The sequence below is a fragment of the Heloderma suspectum genome, chromosome 7, assembly GCF_057233095.1.
Source record: "Heloderma suspectum isolate Gila_16-S chromosome 7, 16-S_ref, whole genome shotgun sequence".
Taxonomy (NCBI): Eukaryota; Metazoa; Chordata; class Lepidosauria; order Squamata; family Helodermatidae; genus Heloderma; species Heloderma suspectum.
In genome coordinates, this window is record NC_139464.1 from 39847999 (window position 1) to 39868522 (window position 20524).

The following is a 20524-nucleotide window of genomic DNA, read 5'->3' on the forward strand; positions in this document are numbered from 1 at the left end:
GGGGAAGTGGATGTTGCATGAAGAGTCTATTAAGGGAGCTTGTCTAGATGACTGTGCTTGGCCTGAACTCAGGAAATGGGCAAAAGTTCCATAGGTCTGTAGGCTGATGAGGAGAAGGAAGAGAGGCTTGGCGATGTGAAGTGTAAGTTGTGAGTGTGTGTTTACTTATTTATTTTCGTATTTTTATCCTACTCAGCCAAAAAGCCTCCTGGAGCAGCTTACATGCAATCAGCAAAACAAGATAGTCACTGCCAGCAGGCTTACAATCTAAAAGGTCATGATGCACAAGGAAAAAGGGATGGGGAGGGAAGAGGAAAAATATGAAGTAGTCTTTGAGCAGGGCTGGTGGAATGGTCCTGTTTTCCCTCTCACCTCCCTCTGTGCAGCCTGCTTGAAGGGCTGCTGCTGGTGACTGCTGAGGGAGGGAGGGGAAGGTTCACGCAGGTCTGGTGAAAGCTGTTGCCTCATTTTGATGCCACAGGCAGGGTTTCTTTTGGAGACAGCACTCTTTTGTCTTCACTCAGCCACAGCAGCAACAGCAATTTTATCTTCCCACTCTTTCGCAACAAGTGGAGCTTGTGCCTGCATGATGGCTGCTATGCTAGGGTCTGGCTCCATTTTTCTGGAACTGCTGTTGAGGTGGGGTCTCTACCTGGGTCTCCCCCCAGGGTCGCCCCCCCCGGGTCTCCCCCTGCCCCACCTGGGTCTCCCTCTGCCCCCCCGGCCCCCAGGTCACTCTCTCTCCCCCGTGGGTCTCTCTCCCTCCCCCCCCCCCCCCAGGGTCTCTCTCTCATGCACACACATACATACATATATGAGAGGGGGGGAGAGAGAGGTATTCCTGGGGTAGGATAGCGGGGTTGTGTGCTCTTTATCCTATGGAGTGCTGCCAACTTTTCAGACTTGTTTTTGGAGCATAGCCTTGCACAATTCTGTGGTGTCAAGGAACTTAGTGTTCTTCTTCGTGGTCTCCGTGTATCACACATATGGGCTCTGTGCCTGCACAGAGCCTTGATTCAGGAAACTTCTTTAGCTGAGGAATTTTTGGTGGGAGCCCTTCCCCACTGTCCCAGTGCACATTTCCCTAGTGGGTTCCCGCTTATTCCCTCAGTTCTCTTTCAACCACCATTGTGGTAACCTCGTGAGGGAACTTTTCTGTGATAAGTTCATCTAGTAGCGCTTAAAAGCAGAGGTTTTTAATCCGTCCATTCTTTTCTTTTCTTTCTTTCTTTCTTTCTTTCTTTCTTTCTTTCTTTCTTTCTTTCTTATTTTCTACCTATTTCTTCATTCGTTTTTATTTTGTGATCTAGTGATCACCCAAAGGACATATCAGGTCTCCATTTTGTAAGTGTGTCCGCTACGGGAGCAAGTTGCTATTGACAGACCGACACTCCCTCTGCCTTTTCAGTCTGGGAGAAGGTCACGTAGAGTCTCGCCTGCTAGGATGCCAAGGAAGTTGCTGCAACCCTCCCCCACTGCAGCCATTTCTGCACACTTGGGATCTATGCAAGTGCTTAGATAGTTCAGTTTCGCTGCCAGAGTTCTTTGCATTTGCCCAGTTCTTTGCTGGGTGTGGGCGTTCTGCCTGCATGAGTATGAGGGAATGAGTGCAGTCCTATACCACTAACACCTTCTTTGGCAGTAGGTAGGGTTTGGCTGTGTTTGGTCTTAGCCAGCCTTTCCCAACCTGGGGGTCTCCAGATGTTTTGGACTACAATTCCCAGCATTCCTGTCCATTGGCCAAGATGGCTGGGGCTGATAGGAGTTGTAGTCCAAAAACATCTGGAGAGCACCAAGCAGCATTGCCCTGTGACTGGCCTGCTCTTCCAAATAAAAGGAATAATTTTAATTAATAATAATTTCCAATAAGCACTTCTGTTCCCAACATTTATTTATTACGATTTATTTGTTACATTTATATGCCACCCCTCTTCATGTGGAACTCAAGGTGCCTACATGTGGTTCCTAGATGGTCTCCCCTCCAAGCACTGACCAGACCCAGACCTGCTTAGCTTCAGCACAGTGGCTGCCTCATGTGCCTTCAGACTATGCCCTGGAAGACATCTTTTTCTCAAAAACTAACATCTTTTTGAGTCCTTACTTCTCTATCTTCGAATTCCCTTGGCGCTACTTCCTTTTTACCCCCTCCTTTTCATTCCTGGTCACTTCCTTCACCGACTGCATTTAAAAAAAAAAAAAACCTTTTCATTTGTGTCATGCAGGCAGCTGGAGGCCATCATACGAATTGCGGAATCCCTTAGCAAGATGAAGCTCCAACCTTTTGCGACTGAGGCAGATATCGAGGAAGCCTTGCGGCTCTTCCAGGTGTCAACACTCGACGCTGCCATGTCGGGCAACCTGTCAGGTGAGCTGGGCCGAAGGAAATGCAACTCACTCTCACCGCATCGGTGTTCTCCTTTGGGGGAGTTTCTTGGTATTCATAGGGATGCTGGGTGGATGCAAACCTCCTGCTTTCAAAGAAAGAGGCAATAGATTGCCAGTGCTTTCTCAGGTTTCACCTGTTCTCATCACTGTGGGGACGGTGTTCTCTTCTGACCATAGAATGGTCTACTTGTGGCTCAGAGTATAACATGAATGCACGCAGTCATGAAGAAAGTCAGACTGAAACTGCAAATCTTGAACACAAAATGTACTGTGTGATTTGGGAAGCACATTGGAGCCCAAAGATCTTCATAGTCCACTTCTGTTGAGAAATGTGTGTGTCTTAAATGCAGCATCTTTTCTCTAGGAGTGGAGGGTTTCACTACCCAGGAGGACCAGGAGGTGCTGTCTCGCATCGAAAAACAGCTCAAACGCCGCTTTGCCATTGGCTCCCAAGTATCTGAACACAGCATCATCCAGGATTTTGTGAAGCAAGTGAGTTAAATGGGTTGGGAAACCCCCACTTTGGGGTTGGGAAAGCTCATAGTAAGCTTAGAGCGGGCTCACAAAACTTGTGACCTACGAAGCCCAACACAATCTACCAGCCATTGACAACCTGCTGGGATCTGCAGTCCCAGGAAGGCAGCAAAAATGAAGAGCTTTACACAAGCCAGGGGTTGAGTTATCAGGAGAGAGATAACTCCAGTGGTGTATGCTCCACAGGTTCATCTTGTTGAGTTGCAATTTTGTTGATCTATTATTTAAAGTATTTTCATCCCATTCCTCAGCCATGTAGGGGCTCAGAGGGGCTTATATACAATCAGTAAAACAAGACAGTACCTGCCTGCAGGCTTACAGTCTGAAAAGCTTACATACAGTCTGAAAAGCTTACATACAGTCTGAAAAGGGATGGGAAGGGAAGAGGGGGGAAAAAAGTAGCTTTCAGTGGGGCTGGTGGAACGGTCCTGCTCCTTCCCCTCTCATCTCCCTCTGTACAGACTGCTGGAATGGCTACTGGTGACAGTTTAGGGAAGAGCCTGAGCTGGTTGTGCTGTCCTGAGCTAGAGCTTGTATGGACTCTGCCTTCCACTGAAGAGAACCTACCTCATCTCCTTTGGGGGCTTATCCCTCTTTGAACAACAGATAATGTAGAAATGATGGGGGCTGCTTTGTTTGGAAATATGCAAGGGGTGTGAATAATATATTCCTCAATCAACAATACTTCACACTCTGGGTTTTCCAGCTGCATAAGTCTCACATCCACTTTTTCACAGTCTCAGGCCAATGTAACCCAAGCCTACAGATGACTTTTCTTTTAATGTGGTCACTAAACCCAGAATCCCCCTTATTGTTTAGGAGGTCTTTACTCTCTCCCACCTTGCTTCTGACTGTGACAAGCTCCTGATTGTGCAAGTCAAATCTGAAGCAGGTTAAGGAGATTGTTAGGTTTTTTTTCTAACACTTTTTTTCTCCTGGCCTTAGGAGGCAAAAGCTGGCCTCATATCCTCCCTCTGCCCTGTCCCACCAGTGAATTTGTATCTCACGTGTGATGAGCAGGCTGGGCTGTGTCTGGCTCTACTGCGGACTCAGGCCATAGTAGGGTGTGCCATTGCTCAGTCAGGAAAGGTTTTGGAAATCCTGCTGTGGCACCCGTAGGGCCTTGGAGGAGCCCCTCTCATGACTCAATCCATTCATTGCCACGACCAAGCACTGCAGTGAGAGAAAGCAGTTGGTTGCCATTTTTAATAGGCCCTGAACATGTGATCCTCTGCAAGTCAACAGGAATAATGGTCTGAAGGGGCGTGGCGCAGTTCTGGTGAAGCAAAGCATGTGGAACCCTCTAAGTTGCCTGGATGGGATACCTACGAACTGGGACCTATTCATAAGTAGCTCTGAGTTATTTTGAAGAAAGAGAGGGGAATAGGTCATGATCCTGCCGCATATGAGGATGCAGCACCTGTGTGCAGAGGCATCCTCCACAGGGCTTGATAGAGGGCCTGTTTCTTCTCCCACACCTCTGTCTGCAAAGGTGCATTGGCAATTCAGGAAGTGGGATATCTGTGCATGCCTTTATCCACGTGTAGCTCTCTTCTTTCTCTGCCCAGTCAAATTACTTGACTGACTAGAGGGCAAGGAGAGCTGGAGGTGTGCACAGAGCTCCCATTTCCCCTGAACAGCCCCTTGGATGCAGCAGAGGGAGAAATGGGGTGGGTTGGTGGGTGCTCTGAATGAGTGCTGCGCTCTCCCACTGGGAAGGATTATTTCTCATAAATACAAATCTACTATGTGTAACACAGAATGAGGATGAAAAAGGAAGCTGCCTTTTCCTTCTCTCCCCTTTTTAAAAAACAAACAGTACTTTGTTCCTCTTGTATTTTGGAGGCAAAGCGGCTGCAGAGCAAAGGCTAATCCAAACACCCTGCATGGCAAATTGTCCAGGGGCTAGAATCTCAGCTTGCCCAACATTGCCTTCCAAATTTAGTTGTTGCTTTTTGGTGTAATGGGCTTCACAGGATGTCTTCTGCCCTCTTGCCTCCCTCCCAGAAATATCCTGAGCATGCCATCTACAGGGTGCTGCAGCTTATGATGCGTCGTGGTGAGATCCAACATCGCATGCAGCGCAAGGTCCTTTACCGCATCAAGTAAAATACCCAGGTACTCCTGAGACCTTAAAGTTGGTTGGTATTCCATGCAGTCAGCACTTCTAAAAAATTTAGGAGTCCTCTCATACCACTCACCTCCCATCCCTAACTTCTACAACACAGTCCTTCAGAGCGAAGAAGGAGAGGAACTTGGGACAGTTACATCCTAAGTACAGAAGTTCTTCCAGGCATGGAGGTCAACAGAGGCCAGAAGAAAAGAAGAGCTTTTGTTTTTTTTAATTCGTTTCAGCTTGTCCATTGGAGTGTCACCTTGATGTTTTGCTATAATATTAAAAGGCTTTTAACTGCATTCAATCATAACAAATAAGTTATGATGTGTTTGTGACGGATGGTGTTGTGTGGAAGGTGGGGTGAAGAAGGCTGGGCTGTTGCAGAGGTCATCTCTTCCAACTAGTTTCTGCTAGATCCTTCCATTCACTCACTCTGGACGGTAAGTCGCTCGGTGTTGTCAGCAATGTTGGGATCTCAAGTGACCTACGTTGAAGTCACTGATAGTGCTCCGAGAGCAAAAGGTTTGCAGAAAACAAAGGTTCTTCCCTTGAGAGCTGTGAGTTCTAAGGCATGTGTATGCAATCAATAAGTAATTAGCCGGTAGACGTTAAAGTAATTTCTGTGCGTCAAGCTGCTGATGTTTGTAGCTAGGGTGCTAGGATCAATCCTTCCTTTGTTGAATGAGCTACTTCTACATAGCTACCAGTGCCATAGCAGAGGTAAGAGAGTGACTTCAGCCATGATTGTTTCCATGAATGCAAGTAGGGAAAGGCTTAATCAGAGAGGGACCAAAGCATATCGGTTCACTTGCATGCTGCCGTCTGCTCACAGGTGAGTCAGGCACACATGTGTGCACAGCTTTCTAACATGCAGGTATATTTCATTTTAGAGAAAAGTGATGTCTGCCCATAGTACTGCCCTTGAAGAAGGAATGCCTACCTTTTGGGAGGAAAAACCTTCCTTATTCTGTTTTATTCTAAACCTGTTTTTTCCATAAGCGGGCACAAAGTAACATTACAATGAGCAATTCACTAAAAACATCACAAAAAATAGTAGTGTGTATGACAAGATAACGTTTAACAATGTATGATCTAAAATAGCAGCATACAAAAACCCTCCAACACAGCAACTTAGGAACTAAATAGCCAGGCTCGTGTAACATAGATAGTTGTACACACTTCATCTCCGTAATCCCCCAAAAGGCCTGATGAAACAATCCTAGACTTTACTAGTTAACTCAAGGTATAAAGCAGACCTCCATAGACAGTGAATGCCACAAAAACAGCACCACTGCCAAGAAGGACCCAGTTTGACCTAAACTACTATGGCTGTGGAACTGAAGGGCTACAGTTTGGAATTAAAATGTGTGCTTTGCATACAAGGGGTCCTTGGCATCTCTAGGTAGTGCTTGGAAAAGTTCCTGTTGGAGTCCCTAGAGAACCACTCCTAGGCTGTAATTGCACATAACGCTAAGCCATGGTTTATTTAAACCATGGTTTGTTGCTTTACCCATGAATTATCTTGCAGACAAGCAAGGTAACTGCTGCTTATCTACCAACTGTCAGAGTTGTTTCATTCTTAGGCTGTGCTTGCTGGACGCCTCTGTTTCAGGGCAGACAGCACCACAAACAAGCTACAATTCTGGATTCAGACATCATAACAGGCCATGGTTTAAATGACCCAGATTTCATAAGCCAGCAACAAATGATGGATTCTATTGCTGATTTATAGCTGGTTAATGAACCATTGTTTATGGGAATGGGTTCAAACAAACCACACCTTGGCTTGGTGTTTGTCAGGGTGGACACTGAGCCCATAGAATCCCAGAGTAGTTCTGATTCTGAGGAAGAGCAGTCGCTCCTGGGAGAGGAGCGCGCTCCTCTTTCCCAGGGCCAACAGCTGACGGAGATTCCTCCCACCAGCATTCCTAGCTTAGATAGCAGTCCTGGGAGTGACAGAGCGCGGATAGCAAACTTGGTGGACACGCGACGCAGAGAGTGGCGCCGAATGGAGGGCGCAGAAAGGAGGCGTAGTGCCCGGTTGGCATGCAAACAACGGCTGCGCCCAGAGGATCCAAGGGAAAAGGGGAAGGACTCTCCCTAGCCCTTAAGTTCAGGGGTCTGCCAGTAATTCCCTTTCAAACGGGGACCAACTGTTCCAACTTAGGGCATAGGTACTCTGCTGCTCAGATCTAGTTGCTAACGGTAGAGTTGTTAAGTTGTAAAAGAAGAATAAAGCTTGGAAAGGAATCCCTTTGTCTGTGTCTGGACTTGGCTACTGGATTAGACTGAGAGAGGCCTCCAAGGAGCCCTTGACTGTTCTGTACAAGACTGTAGACAATGAGTGAGGTGGACCACCTCGAAATAAGGTAGCTTCATGTTTTCGAAGTAGGACCATCTCAGAGGAGGTACAGATGGGAGAAAGTGTTCCATAAGATGCATTAGGCCCAGTCAATTCAGGACTTCTTTAGCCCTTGAAATATCAGTGTATTGGGGGCTGGGAGGATTTTCTCCCATTCTCAAAATTGGCAGGGTACTTGTACTCTAGCACAGGGGTGGGCAGACTTCAGGCTTGCAGGATCTACTTTACGGGTTTATTAGAACCCCAAGTTCCACCCACTAGAGCCTGGTGCAAAAGGTATACACTTAAAATTAAAGAATTCTGAGCCCAGGAATTGGTGAATAGCAGAAATGAATGGAGCTCAGTCATTCCACATAAAACCCACACCAAGTTACCCCAAGCTTTTCTCATTTAAGCAGCATAACTCAAGAGTGGGAATGGGGGAGTCATTTTGCTGCTGCCTACTTTAAACAATTGGAAGCCAGAAATCCTTGCCAACCTATTGCAAACCACCCAAGGATGTACCAATAGATGCAGATCTACCTTCTGCCTGGTGGCTTTTGTTTTACAGGTGAATTGCTTCATGGTGTGTTAGATGCAAAATGGTCATGCTACAAAAGAGAGGGTGATCATGTATGTGGGGCCTTGGACACTGCTTGTCCTGCACTACTGTAATGGCTCTCAGAAGAGCAACCCTTTGTGGCTTATGAAGTGAGCTTTCTGAAGTGGAAAGTTGGCTCTACAGGCATGTTCTGTATATACTAATACCCAAGTCAATCTCCGAGTGTGGGTACTTAGGTAACCAAAACGGAACTACCTGCACGCACAAGGGAAGTAGCAGTAGACTTGGGAGAGCCCCAGGGTTTGCAGAAATTAAAAAAAATACCTTCAGGAAAAAAAATCCTAAGGCAAAGGGAAATAAAAGAGCCCAAAGCATGGCCTGTGGCCATGGAATGAGAAAAGGGAGTTTGGGGTGGGAGAGTGGAATGATGTATCCTGGAAAAAGGCATAGCTGGCTGGAACCCTGGACCGGAGCACTTCACATGGCAACATTCTGTTGCAGGTTGCTCTTGTTAGATCAGAAAGTATCACCAGTGTCTAGGGCTGCAATCTCAAACTCATTACAGAGCATGTTCCAACATGCATAGGGCTGTGTTACATAGGTGCTTAAAGTAGGGGTAGGCAACTTGTGGCCCTCCAGATATTTTGGCTTGCAGCTCCCATCAGGCTAGCCAGCATATGGGAGCAGGAATGGTTTGGAAAAGTGACCAGGATCTGGTGTGAAGTTGTGGAATCCAGCAGTGAACAGGGCATGACTTCTAGGCTTCAACGGATGGCTTTTAATGCCCAGAAGAGCTGACAGTCTGTGGCTGTCACTTGTCCCTTCCCACTACTAGCCACCTAAACACAGCGGGCCACTTTGCACATCACGGCAGCAAATCGTGAATTAATCCACGGTTTGTGGGGATGCGCACAGTGCATGAGCCACTTCCAGGTTGCATAAGCAACCACCAAATGCCCCATTCATAGGTTGGTAACATGATGTCTGAAACAGGATATGCTGGGTTGTTTATGGTTAAGAAATTGTATTTATTTTGTTTATTCCATTTCTATGTGGCCCAACAGCTGAAGTTCTCTGGGCGGTTCACAGCAATTAACACCATAAAATATAAGACAATAAAAAACAATATCAACATTTAGAAGTTTAAAATTATAGTACAATATTTTCAAAAATATTTAAAAATTTGTGCAAATGAATTTTTTTCTTTCACTTTCAGTGAAACTTTAGTAGCTTAGTAACTAATTTAGCGGAGTAGATACTGCACATTAGCAGATTTGTACAAATCTCCATAAAAGTTTAAATAAGTTAAATTTGCGCAGGTCTCTCCAAAGGTATGTGTGGGGGTTACATTTGCACAAATCTTCCCAAAGGTGTGTGTGTGTGTGTGTGGGGGGGAATGGTGTTGCTGTCTAGGGAGTCAACGAAATGGAAGAGTAAATTGATTAGTGTCATTTCAAGATGTAATAGGGGATATTGTTAGCAAGATCGCAAAGAGCTGGTGGCAGGGATTTTTGCCACTCTTGCCAGGTGGCTCTCGCTGTTTTACACAACCCATGCTGAAGCCAGTGTAGTGTAGTGGCTAGAATGCTGGACTGGGAGCTGGGAGATCCAGGTTCTAGTCCCCACTCGGCCATGGAAGCTCACTGGGTGACTTTGGGCCAGTCACAGACTCTCAGCCCAACCCACCTCACAGGGTTGTTGTTGTGAGGATACAGAGAGGAGGAGGATCATGTAAGCCGCCTTGGGTTCCTTGCAAGAGGAAAAAAGGCGGGGAATAAATGCAATGATAAAAAATAAATAAAGCAACTGCCAGGTTTGGGTGTCATGACAAACCAGCTTAATAACAACCACCCTAAACAACCCTGCTACAAGCCATGGGTCCTCAGGGTGGCTTGTTTGCGAAAAACAACCTGTGGGAGAAAAGCCATGCTGGGTTTTAACATTACACTAAGCCACCCTGCAGCCACTCGTGGTGACAACCCACCCTGGCTTAGCATGATGTGCGAACCAGGCCTGTGAGTCAAAGGTCAAGGCCTCTTTTGTCTTTAGTTTTTGTGCAACAGCTAGTGGTTTTAAACATTTTATTAGGGAGGTGGTGGGCTCTCCCATGCTGGAGGCATTCGAGGAGGCTGGACAGCCATCTGTCCGGGATGCTCTGACTTGGATTCCTGCATTGAGCAGGGGGTTGGACTCTATGGTCTTGTAGGCCCTTCCAACCCTACTATTCTATGATTAATAATTATTAATGTTCTAAGGGTAACACTACTGGTCTTGTGAAACGGGAATCTCGATCTCTGTTTTTTGGAAATTTGAAAGCAACCTTGACCTCTGTGTTAGTTTGTTTTTGTGCCCATGCTTGCATTTTCTCTGAAATAGGTTGCCCACATTATAAATCTGCCATTTTCTCAAGTTGCCCTCAGGTCTTCTAAAAGAATAATATGGGAACAACTGTTGTTGAAAAACAAGAATATTATCTACCAGTTTGGCCACCAATTTGGATGGCTTTAAAAGGGGGGTTGACAAATTCCTGGAGGAGAAGGCTGTCAGTGGCTACATGTTCTAATGGCTTTTTGCTACCTCCCGTGCCAGAGGCAGTATGCCTATGTACATCAGTTGCTGGGGAACATGGACAGGAGGGTGCTGTTGCACTAATGTCTTGTGGATCTCCCATTGACAGCTGGTTGGTCACTGTGTGAACGGTATGCTGAACTAGATGGACCCTTGGTCTGATCCAGCATGGCTCTTAAGTTCTTATCCATAAGTGGGCATTGTGAACGTATTTGAACATTACATACTTAATGGCCAGCAGAGGGTGCTAGGAATTTGGGAACAAGTACTGGAACTCCCCAAGCTGCTGGCTGCAATGAGTTAAGTTGCTGTTGCTTTATCAAAATAAAAGGGAAGAGATGACCTGGCTTGTGATCAGAAAGTGCTTCTGCTGTCCTCATCTGGAGGGATACTGACTGAGCACTACATGAGATCTGCAAGCAATCCATTCCTCTTCTAAGAACATAAGAGCCATGCTGGATCAGAGCAAGGGTCCATCTAGTCCAGCATTCTGTTCACACAGTGGCCAACCAGATGCCCGTGGGAAGCCCACAAGTAGGATAAGAGTGCAAGAGCACCCTCCTGCTCATGTTCTCCAGCAACTGGTAAACACAGGCATACTGCTTTTGATATTGGAGGTAGCAAACAGCCAGCAGGACCAGTCTTGATCATATAGAGGCTTCAGGTGCTTTCGGACAAGGCTTTTATCCTGCAGTTTCCCTGCTTCCAAACCGGAGTTTTACATGGGGTCCAGACGTCATCCATTTGTAACCCGTCCTCCCCTGTGTTTTCCCACTAATGCTTCCACTGGTGCAGCTAGGTAATTTTAGGCCCTGGACTTAAGAGCCCCCCCCCCGGGGGGGGGGGTTCAGAACACCTTCTGCATTGCTTCAGTTGTGAAACAACTAGCATTTCTCTTCCCCCCTCCAACTGCCATTACATGCTTTAAAACCGCTTCTACATTGCTGATGTTGCTGCTGTTGTTGTAGCACAACAGTATTTTATTATTATCAAGGTTGGCAAACAGGATTTATCAGGGTTGGAACCCTGAGGGAGGGAAAAAACCCGCTCTGAGTATGTTCAGTTTTTCATTTTAACCTCACTTAAATCCAGTGGAGGCTGGTGGCTCTGATTTTGGTGGGGCTGTGTAGCCATCCTGGGTTTCAGTCAGGACCAGCATTAGCAGTGTCATGACTACAGGAATAAAATGGAGTTTGCTTCTGCTGCTCTGACACTGCCATCATGTGCCACTCTCTGGATGGTCATTTGGGCCTTCCTGAGCTGCAGGGCCCTGGGCTGCAGCCCTAATGTCCAGTTTGAGCTGCACCCCTGGCTGCTTCCATCTTTTTTCTTACCAGGAAAAAAAAACACGTTAAGGAGGAAAAGATGGAATAGGTGCACAATACCTTCTGGTTGTTAGCGCTAGGAGCCCTCTGCCTGGAAGCACCCATACTCTCTGACTAATAGGCAGATACATCTAAAAATGTGATGGGCAACACAGCTTCTTAATGAAGATAACCCTGTCGCTGTTGCCTGGTTACTTTTGGGGTGAAGCTGTTGCAACAGATCAGCTGTTGCCAACACTTTTTCTGCAAAACCGTGATGAATTATGGATCAAATGTCTGTCTCCCTAAGTCATGTGATAGCTGCAGTTCACTGCGAGGTACACCCCACTGAGTTAAGTGGCTCCAAATCTGCCCTTCTGTTCCTTTTCAGGTTTGTGTACTTTCACATCCTTCCCCCTCCCTGGCCCTGATTTAGACAGTATTTATCTCTTATCTGCAAAATCAGCCCAAACAGCAAACCTCTTCAGCACAGTAGTACTTGAATTTGAGGAGGGAGGGGGCCCTTAATGAAATCCACAAGCCCCCTCCCATTTTAGCCAATGGTAGCTCTTCCTATAACCTTCAAAAATGCTGTACATTCACAAGGGGTTGTTCAAAAGATAAGGAGGCCAGGCCCGCTCTGGGGCCCCTTGTAATTTTGTGCACTGCTGCAGCAGCCAGTTCTATGTTTAGGATTGTGCCCTGTTTATTAATTAGATCGAGTTTCTAGCGATACCTTGTTGGGATTCTAGCCTTTTGCTGGGCAGAAATGCTTTGGCAATTTCATTTCGCCCAGACTGCCAGGACGACGGCTTGGTGTAGTGATGGGTGCACAGTGGCACTCGTACTAGTGGCTTTGGTATTTATAGTTTAAGAGGCCGCTGCGCTTCTGCCAGTCTGTAGGAAAAAAATTAAACCACTATTGTAAGAATCATAGAATAGTAGGGCTGGAAGGGGCCTGCAAGACCATCGAGTCCAACCCCCTGCTCAATGCAGGAATCCAAGTCAGAGCATCCCTGACAGATGGCTGTCCAGCCTCGTCTTGAATGCCTCCAGTGTGGGAGAGCCCACCACCTCCCTAGGTAACGGGTTCCATTGTCGTATTACTCTAACAGTCAGGAAGCTTTTCCTGATGTTCAGCCAGAATCAATGCCAGCTATTCAAAAATGTGTTTGCTACAGGGCCGAGTACTACTGTGGGGGGGGTCTTGCCTTCCCCATCACAGGGCGTGGCATTGTTTCTCCACAGGTACATTGCCCGGCAGCCCCCCAATATTCTTGGAGTCAGCACGCATGCTGTTTCACCCAATTACATATGCCTGAGCCTTGCTGACATTTCCCAAATGGCAGGCTGCGTGCATGCTTTTTGGTTCTGTGGAGGGGAAAGAGACGCTGTTAATTGGGCTGACATTCACAGAGTGTGTGTATAACCGATACAATTAAAGAGCCTTGAATGCTTCCCCTCTCCTATTCTACATGGGGACAAGAGGTCAAGTGTAGTCAAAGCCCGGGGTGGGGTTTCGTTGCTTGCTTTCCAAGAATAATTAGGAACATGGTAGCAGATATTAAGGGCAGCAGAGACACTGAGGGTTGAGAATGTGACAGTGAGGGATGTGCTATAGAAGGGGGTTCTCTACTACAACGTGGAAACCACTGAATTTTGTTCTCTTAGCCCCCACCTTCCAAATTCTAGGGCCTAAATGTTTTCTTACAGCATGTGGTATGATGCTGTTTAGACGGTATGGCTTTGGGAAAGTTACATGTTTGATTTTGTCAAATTAATGAACCCAAAGAAAGCTAGCATGTCAAGAGGAGGGGTTCTACCCAGGCCTCTCCCTGGTGAGTTAGTTTTCTATGTGCAAGGAGTTTTTTAATTTATTTTTTAACACAAGGGAGCAGATTTTCCACATGGAATTTGAAGTGGCACATTCCCAGGAGCATCCATTTAATTTGTCAGAGATTGAACACTGGGGTCAGGAAGGATATTTTTGCCATCTCTCCCCCCACCCCACCCCAATGTATGCTTCTGGGCTCCCAAGGATGTCACAGCTTAAGATATGGGCCAGACACCCCAAAAAAACATGCAACTAGTTCTGCACACTCGAAGGACTTCTTGTGCTTCTTGAACAGCTCTGTTCCCAGTGACGCATGACAAAAAACTTCTGAAACTAAAGGGAGTTCCAAAGACAGTTTGTGATGGGATGTGAACATGTGTTGTTTAGATGTGCCTCCTAAAGGCCTTTTCCAGGTCCTGCCCAGGACATTGAGTCATACAATGGAGAGTTTTTCCACTGGTTTCTGAATATTGCTGTTTCTGGTGTGAGATTCGTGTCCATCAATTCTTTTCTCCACAGCCTGGGCTCTTGGTCCTATGTAGAACAGCATTGCTGACAGAAGATGGCACATACCGCATTGGAGGATGAGGAAGTGAATGAGCTCCAAATATTGTGGGTGACATTCCTAGGTCCTGTAATAGTGTTTCCAGAGTAGATGCTCCTTGTGGGGAGGGGTCAGCTTCAACAGGTGCCTGACAATGCCAACCCCTGATGTCAGCTCTACCTAGAGCATAGCTGCACCCCACTCCCCTCCTCTGGTGACTGTGTACTGCGAGGGAAGTTTTCTTGCCATTACCAGCTTAGGCTGGTATACCAACTACGCCCTTATCTGGACAGAGATTGACTAGCTACAGTTACCCATGCTCTGATAACTTCTCGTCTGGATTACTGCAATGCGTTATACGTGGGGCTGCCTTTGAAAATGGTCCGGAAACTTCAGCTGGTCCAAAACAGGGCAGCAAGATTGTTAACAGGGACTGGCTTGCGAGCTCATATTACGCCAGTACTTTTTCAGCTGCACTGGCTGCCAGTCCATTTCCAGGCCCGATTCAAAGTGCTGGTATTAACATTTAAAGCCCTTAACGGCTTGGGGCCAGGTTACCTGAAGGATCGCCTCCTCCCATACGTGCCTGCCCAGACCTTAAGATCATCATCAGCGGCCCTTCTCCATGAGCCCCTGCCAAAGGAAGTGAGGCGGGTGGCTACTAGGAGGAGGGCTTTTTCTGCTGTGGCACCCTGGCTCTGGAACAAGCTCCCTAGTGCGGTTTGCCTGGCACCTACATTGTATTCCTTTTGGCACCAGGTGAAGACCTTTTTATTTTCCCAGGCATTTTAGCTTTCTAGACTTTTAGCTTTGCTGTTTTAAATCTGTATTTTAAACTCCTGCACTGCTGCTAGGTTTTATTGTGGTTGTATTGTTATATTGTGGTTTTAATGTTCTATATATTTTTAATTGTTTTATTGTGTGCTGTTTGGTTTTAATTTTTGTGAACCGCCCAGAGAGCTTCAGCTATTGGGCAGTATAGAAATAAATAAATAAATAAATAAATAATTTACCGATACTCTTACTGAGATTCCTCAGAACACAACTTGAAAACCAATGATGAAAGCTAATTTGCAGAGGGCTGGAGTGTGGACTGGCCAAACATGCAAGAGGCAATTAAGCTAGAGATTGAGGTGGGGAGACTTCAAGCTTGCTAGACAGTAACCGCAGCAGTAACTGCTCCGAATGAGAGCCGCAAAAAGGGGGTGGACTCAAGATCTCTCTTAATAGGACTTGCTGGAGACTCAGGAAAATGTGGAATGGAAGCAGAGCACCTCGAAGTGTCCGTTCACCACTTAAAACCCTGGGGATCACCTAGATAAGTGGTTGATCTTGATCCCTTTTCCCCACCTGTCAACAGCTGTCAAACTTGCCTATACGCAGCCCCATCTTGTTAATTACCTTGTATGTTTCATCCTGCACTTTGTTCCCTTTGACAACTGAAACATACCGGGCAATAGGCAAGGCAAACCTCTATATAATTTTGACAGCCACAACTGCATATTTCTGCAATTATGAAAAGCTTGCCCCGCCACCAATTTTTTAAAAAATACAAAGACATTTGTGCAAATTCTTGGGACCAAAAAAAATAATTTAAAAAAATATTCTGGTCCCCACTTGCATAAGTATCAGGGCACAAAAGGTAATAATAATTTTAAAAGTCAGGAAACGACAATGGGTTTGCGATCACTGTGGTGAGAGGGACAGGATGGGCAGACAAGATAGGTTCTGCCACAAAGTCCCTTGGCATACCTGCCGGAGCCAAGTAAAGGACCAAAGGGGAAGGAGGGAAAGAGCAACCCCCAGTAAGCCTGATTGTCTGTTAGGCTCAACACTGCATGGCTTGTTCGCCAGGGTGGGTTGTTGTGTCATATGAATGCGACCAAGAGGGATTGAAAAACCTCTTGACAATCTTGTTGTTGTTCAGTCGTTCAGTCGTGTCCGACTCTTCGTGACCCCATGGACCATAGCACGCCAGGCCTTCCTGTCCTGCGCTCTCTCCCGGAGTGTGCTCAAGTTCATATTCATTGCATCGGTGATGCTATCTAGCCATCTCATCCTCTGCCGTCCCCTTCTCCTTTTGCCTTCAGTCTTTCCCAGCATCAGGGTCTTTTCCAGAGAGTTTTCTCTTCGCATTAGGTGGCCAAAATATTGGAGCTTCAGTTTCAGTATCTGTCCTTCCAATGAGCACTCAGGGTTGATTTCCTTTAGGATTGACTGATCTGACCTCCTTGCAGTCCAGGGGACTCGTAAGAGTCTTCTCCAGCACCACAGTTCGAAAGCATCAATTCTTCGGCGCTCAGCCTTCCTTATAGTCCAGCTCTCACAGCCATACATTACTACTGGGAAAACCATAGCTTTGATTAGACGGACCTTTGTCGGCAAGGTGATGTCTCTGCTTCTTACTATGCTGTCTACATTTGCCATAGCTTTCCTCCCAAGGAGCAAGCGTCTTTTAATTTCATGGCTACAGTCACTGTCTGCGGTGATCTTGGAGCCCAAGAAAGTAAAATCTGTCACTGCTTCCATTTCTTCCCCTTCTATATGCCAGGAAGTGATGGGGCCGGATGCCATGATCTTAGTTTTTTTAATGTACAGTTTCAAACCAGCTTTTGCACTCTCCTCTTTCACCCTCAACAAGAGGCTCTTTAGATCCTCTCGCTTTCTGCCATTAGGGTGGTATCGTCTGCATATCGGAGGTTGTTGATAATTCTCCCAGCAATCTTAATTCCGACCTGTGATTCATCCAACCCGGCATTTCTCATGATGTACTCTGCATATAAGTTAAATAAGCAGGGTGACAATATGCAGCCTTGTCGTACCCCTTTGCCAATTTTGAACCACTCGGTTGTTCCATGTCTGGTTCTTACTGTTGCTTCTTGACCCTCGTACAGGTTTCTCAGGAGACAGGTAAGGTAGTCTAGTACTCCCATCAATTTAAGAATTTGCCACAGTTTGTTGTGATCCACACAATCAAAGGCTTTAGCGTAGTCAGTGAAGCAGAAATAGACGTTTTTCTGGAATTCTCTTGCTTTCTCCATGATGCAGCAAATGTTGGCGATTTGATCTCTAGTTCCTCTGCCTCTTCGAAACCCAGCTTGTACTTCCGGTAGTTCTCGGTTCACATACTGCTGAAGCCTAGCTTGTAGGATTTTGAGCATCACCTTGCTGGCATGTGAAATGAGCGCAATTGTGCGGTAGTTTGAACACTCTTTGGCGTTGCCCTTCTTTGGAATTGGAATATAAACTGACCTTTTCCAGTCTTGCGGCCATTGTTGAGTGTTCCAAATTTGTTGGCATATTGAATGCAGCACTTTAACAGCATCATCTTTTAGGATTTTAAATAGCTCAGCTGGAATACTGTCATCTCCACTAGCTTGACGATCTACTGCTAGAAATCTACCAGTAGATCCTGATCTACTTTCTGCTCACCCCTGGGCTAGATTGCATTTGGGGTATCTTTTGGCTTATGCTTCTCTGGCATCATCTGGTGACAGCAATATTGCCAGGCAGCAATCGGCAGGAATTACAAGCATCGTTCCCTCTCTGGGTGAGTCGAGTGAGTCGTGAATATGGATGCAAACAGCCCATTCCAGGCTAGTTGCACGTGCCAGAGCATGGCAGGACTCCATGCAGCGCTGGGAGTTCAAGTGTACAATAGAGTTCTCTGTGCCAATTTGATGGTTGTTATGGGGACCAAGAGGCGCGTTCGCTCTTGAATTCTCTCCGTTCTCTTCCTTTATTGTCAAACTTCAGATGCTGCCGAGTCTTCTGAGCATCCTGCTTTTAATCCTTTAGTTGCTTTATACTGTTCTTTTGCTTTTAGAAGCCTGCTGGTTCAGTCTTTTTAACTGCAGGGTGTGATCAGGGCAGCAAGTGGTTGGTGCAAAAAAAATTTAAAAAAATGTTTTTTAATTTAAATCTTATGAATAGCAATTATTGTGACTATTGTAAATAGGAGAGGAATGATTATTCTAACCAATTTGACTGTTCATTCACAGTCTTAACTTCTTTTTTAATGCACTGGAATGAAAGAGGGGGAAAGTGGGTGGAAATGTATTGGGGGGGCAAATCACTCATGATGTAGAAGCAGAAAGAAGCATTCCGGAACCAGAATGATGGTCTGGGAGCTATATAGGGCCCTGAAATCTTGATGCACAAATGGCTGTAGGAAACTAGTAGGGTATCCAGTCCACTTATGCATCTCCAAAAAAGAGAACAAAAGAGGGCACAGCAAGCACTTTGCATATGCACACAGACCTAAACCAACCTTCCCCAAACTGGTGCCCTCCAGATATTTTGGACTTCAACTCCCATCAGCCCTAGCCAGCATGGCCACTGGTCAGGAATGCTAGCTGTTGTCATCTAAAACATCTGGAGGGACCAGGTGGGGAAGGCTGACGCACACACACACACACACGAACGAGTGAGAGAGAGAGAGATGCAGATTTGGAAATAATTACTACAATTTAAATAGAAATGCAATATATATCACCATCCTGCAGAAGACTGTGACTAGGTGACCTGTGTGCCTGCTCAGTCTGCTGTGCAGGTGCTCGCTGGTGTTGGGCAACTTCAAGGCCTCTGCTTTATGGTTCTTTAAATCAGATTTGCACTGGAGAGCCCTTCAAATCAAGGACACCTTGAAATAGAGCATTCTGCTCTGTAGAGCAAGCCACATGGCCACTCTAGAAACCAGGACAACTGGCAGTTGGAGCAGAGTGTTATTTGTGGCAAGAAGGGGGGCACGGTAAAAGGACAACATAGTATCCTGCAGTTCTACCAGAATTTACTCATCTAACAAAGCAGCGCTTTCCAGTTGAGTTTGGAAGAAAGCTGAAGGCTTTCTGGCTTTTAATACCTCAAAGGCATGTTCTTGTCAGGATCCTGCTTCGGTGAGAAAGATTATGGTCATAGGAAGCTAGCCCAGGCCTCCAGCCACTCCACGCAAGCACCCCACCCTCCCGTTGCTGGAGGTTGTCCCAGTCTGTTAATCCAGTTGTGTTCATTAAATTTGTGCTCTTGTTTGTATCTTTGTGTACTGCCTCTGGCAGCCACGTCTTAAACAAAGGGAAGCACAAGCTGAAGCAGGCGAGCTTGCCACATGCCGACTGACTGCTGACGTGGGCTTGATGGAACGTGCCCTCACGTTTCCTCTTTGCAAGGTCTCTAGGGAGGCGGGGGAACAGAGTGGGGTGTGTGTGGAAGCTTAATGCGCTAGATTGCTTTGCTCTCCTGCCACTTTAGCAGCGAGTTAAAATGATGAGCAGCAATCTATCCTTTGCCAAGTATGCCTTCTCTTTATTTCCCCCAAAGGCCGCTGCTTTTACAGGATGGCTGGTGACGTCAGCACTGTCCAAAGAGAGAAAGGAGAAAGAAGAATGAATGTTCTGCTGAGAAACAAATACTTGGAGGAAAGGAAGCAGCAACAGCGTTTGCTTCCACACTAGAATCCTTTGGTACTGCTGAGGCATTGTTTTCCCATAATTATCTGGAAGCAGGATTAAAATTGTGATTTTGCATTTTCCAGCAATGTCCTTCCCTATGGCAAACTTTTTCTATAATGTTCGTTCAGAAGTACGTCCCATTTAGCAAAGCTCCCCTGAAATGTTAATTAAAACTTTCCTCCTTTCAGGGATCAGCCCACTGTATTGCTTCCTGTGGAGACCAGCTGGTGATTATTGATGAATTGCCCTGTAATTAGTCAACTTCTATTTCCTATGGAAGGAGTGATTAAATTATAGGTTCCCTTTCATTATTGTTTTCTCCCCACACACACCTCCTGGCTACATTTATCCTTTTAAAGAAAAACATGGGTGCTGTATAAAATTATCTGTGGTGTGGTGGAGAAAGTGGATAGAAAGAGTTTTTTCCGCCTCTCTCATAATACTAACACCCAGGGTCATCCAACGAAGCTGAGTGGTTGGAGATTCAAGACAGAGGAAAAGAGTACTTCACACACAGGTTCCATCTAGTTTTTGAGGCTAAATAGTCTCCTCCAGAATGGATAGCGCTGAAGAGATATCCAGTAACAGCTTCCCTCCCAGGTCTAACTGCAGGTATGAGAGGTTAAAGATGTACAGATTTTTCAAAATCCATTTCATCTGTGTTTTGCAGATGTCTTTTGTTTCATTAACGCTCATGTACACTTGTGCTAATGCGAATTAGCACAGGTAGAATAAAATTCTGGTTTAACAAAATCCGATTCTGTCAATGAGCAATGAACAAAAAATCAGTTTTTTGTTTTACCAGAATTTTGTTCTACTTGTGCTAATTTGCATTAATGCTGCTTCACATTAGCGCAAGTATGAATTAGCATAAATGTGCACTTGCGTA

General features: G+C 46.0%; 1 protein-coding gene across 3 annotated transcripts in view; it reads left to right on the forward strand.

The window, feature by feature from the left end:
• The window catches only part of MCM5 (minichromosome maintenance complex component 5), a 37865-nt gene extending 17923 nt beyond the window's left edge, over positions 1–19942 (forward strand). The window contains exons 15-19 of one of the 3 annotated variants that reach the window (XR_014784281.1): positions 2223–2365; positions 2750–2877; positions 4927–5037; positions 14164–14256; positions 19505–19942. Coding sequence is in view for 2 of the 3 variants with exons in the window: in XM_084809708.1 (XP_084665834.1) it covers positions 2223–2365; positions 2750–2877; positions 4927–5028 (373 nt within the window). In the remaining variant the exon portion in view is untranslated. Of the gene's footprint in view, positions 1–2222; positions 2366–2749; positions 2878–4926; positions 7284–14163; positions 14257–19504 lie in introns of those variants that run through there. The other 2 variants (XM_084809708.1, XM_084809707.1) reach the window with 2 other exon arrangements.
• Positions 19943–20524: the final 582 nt, after the last annotated feature.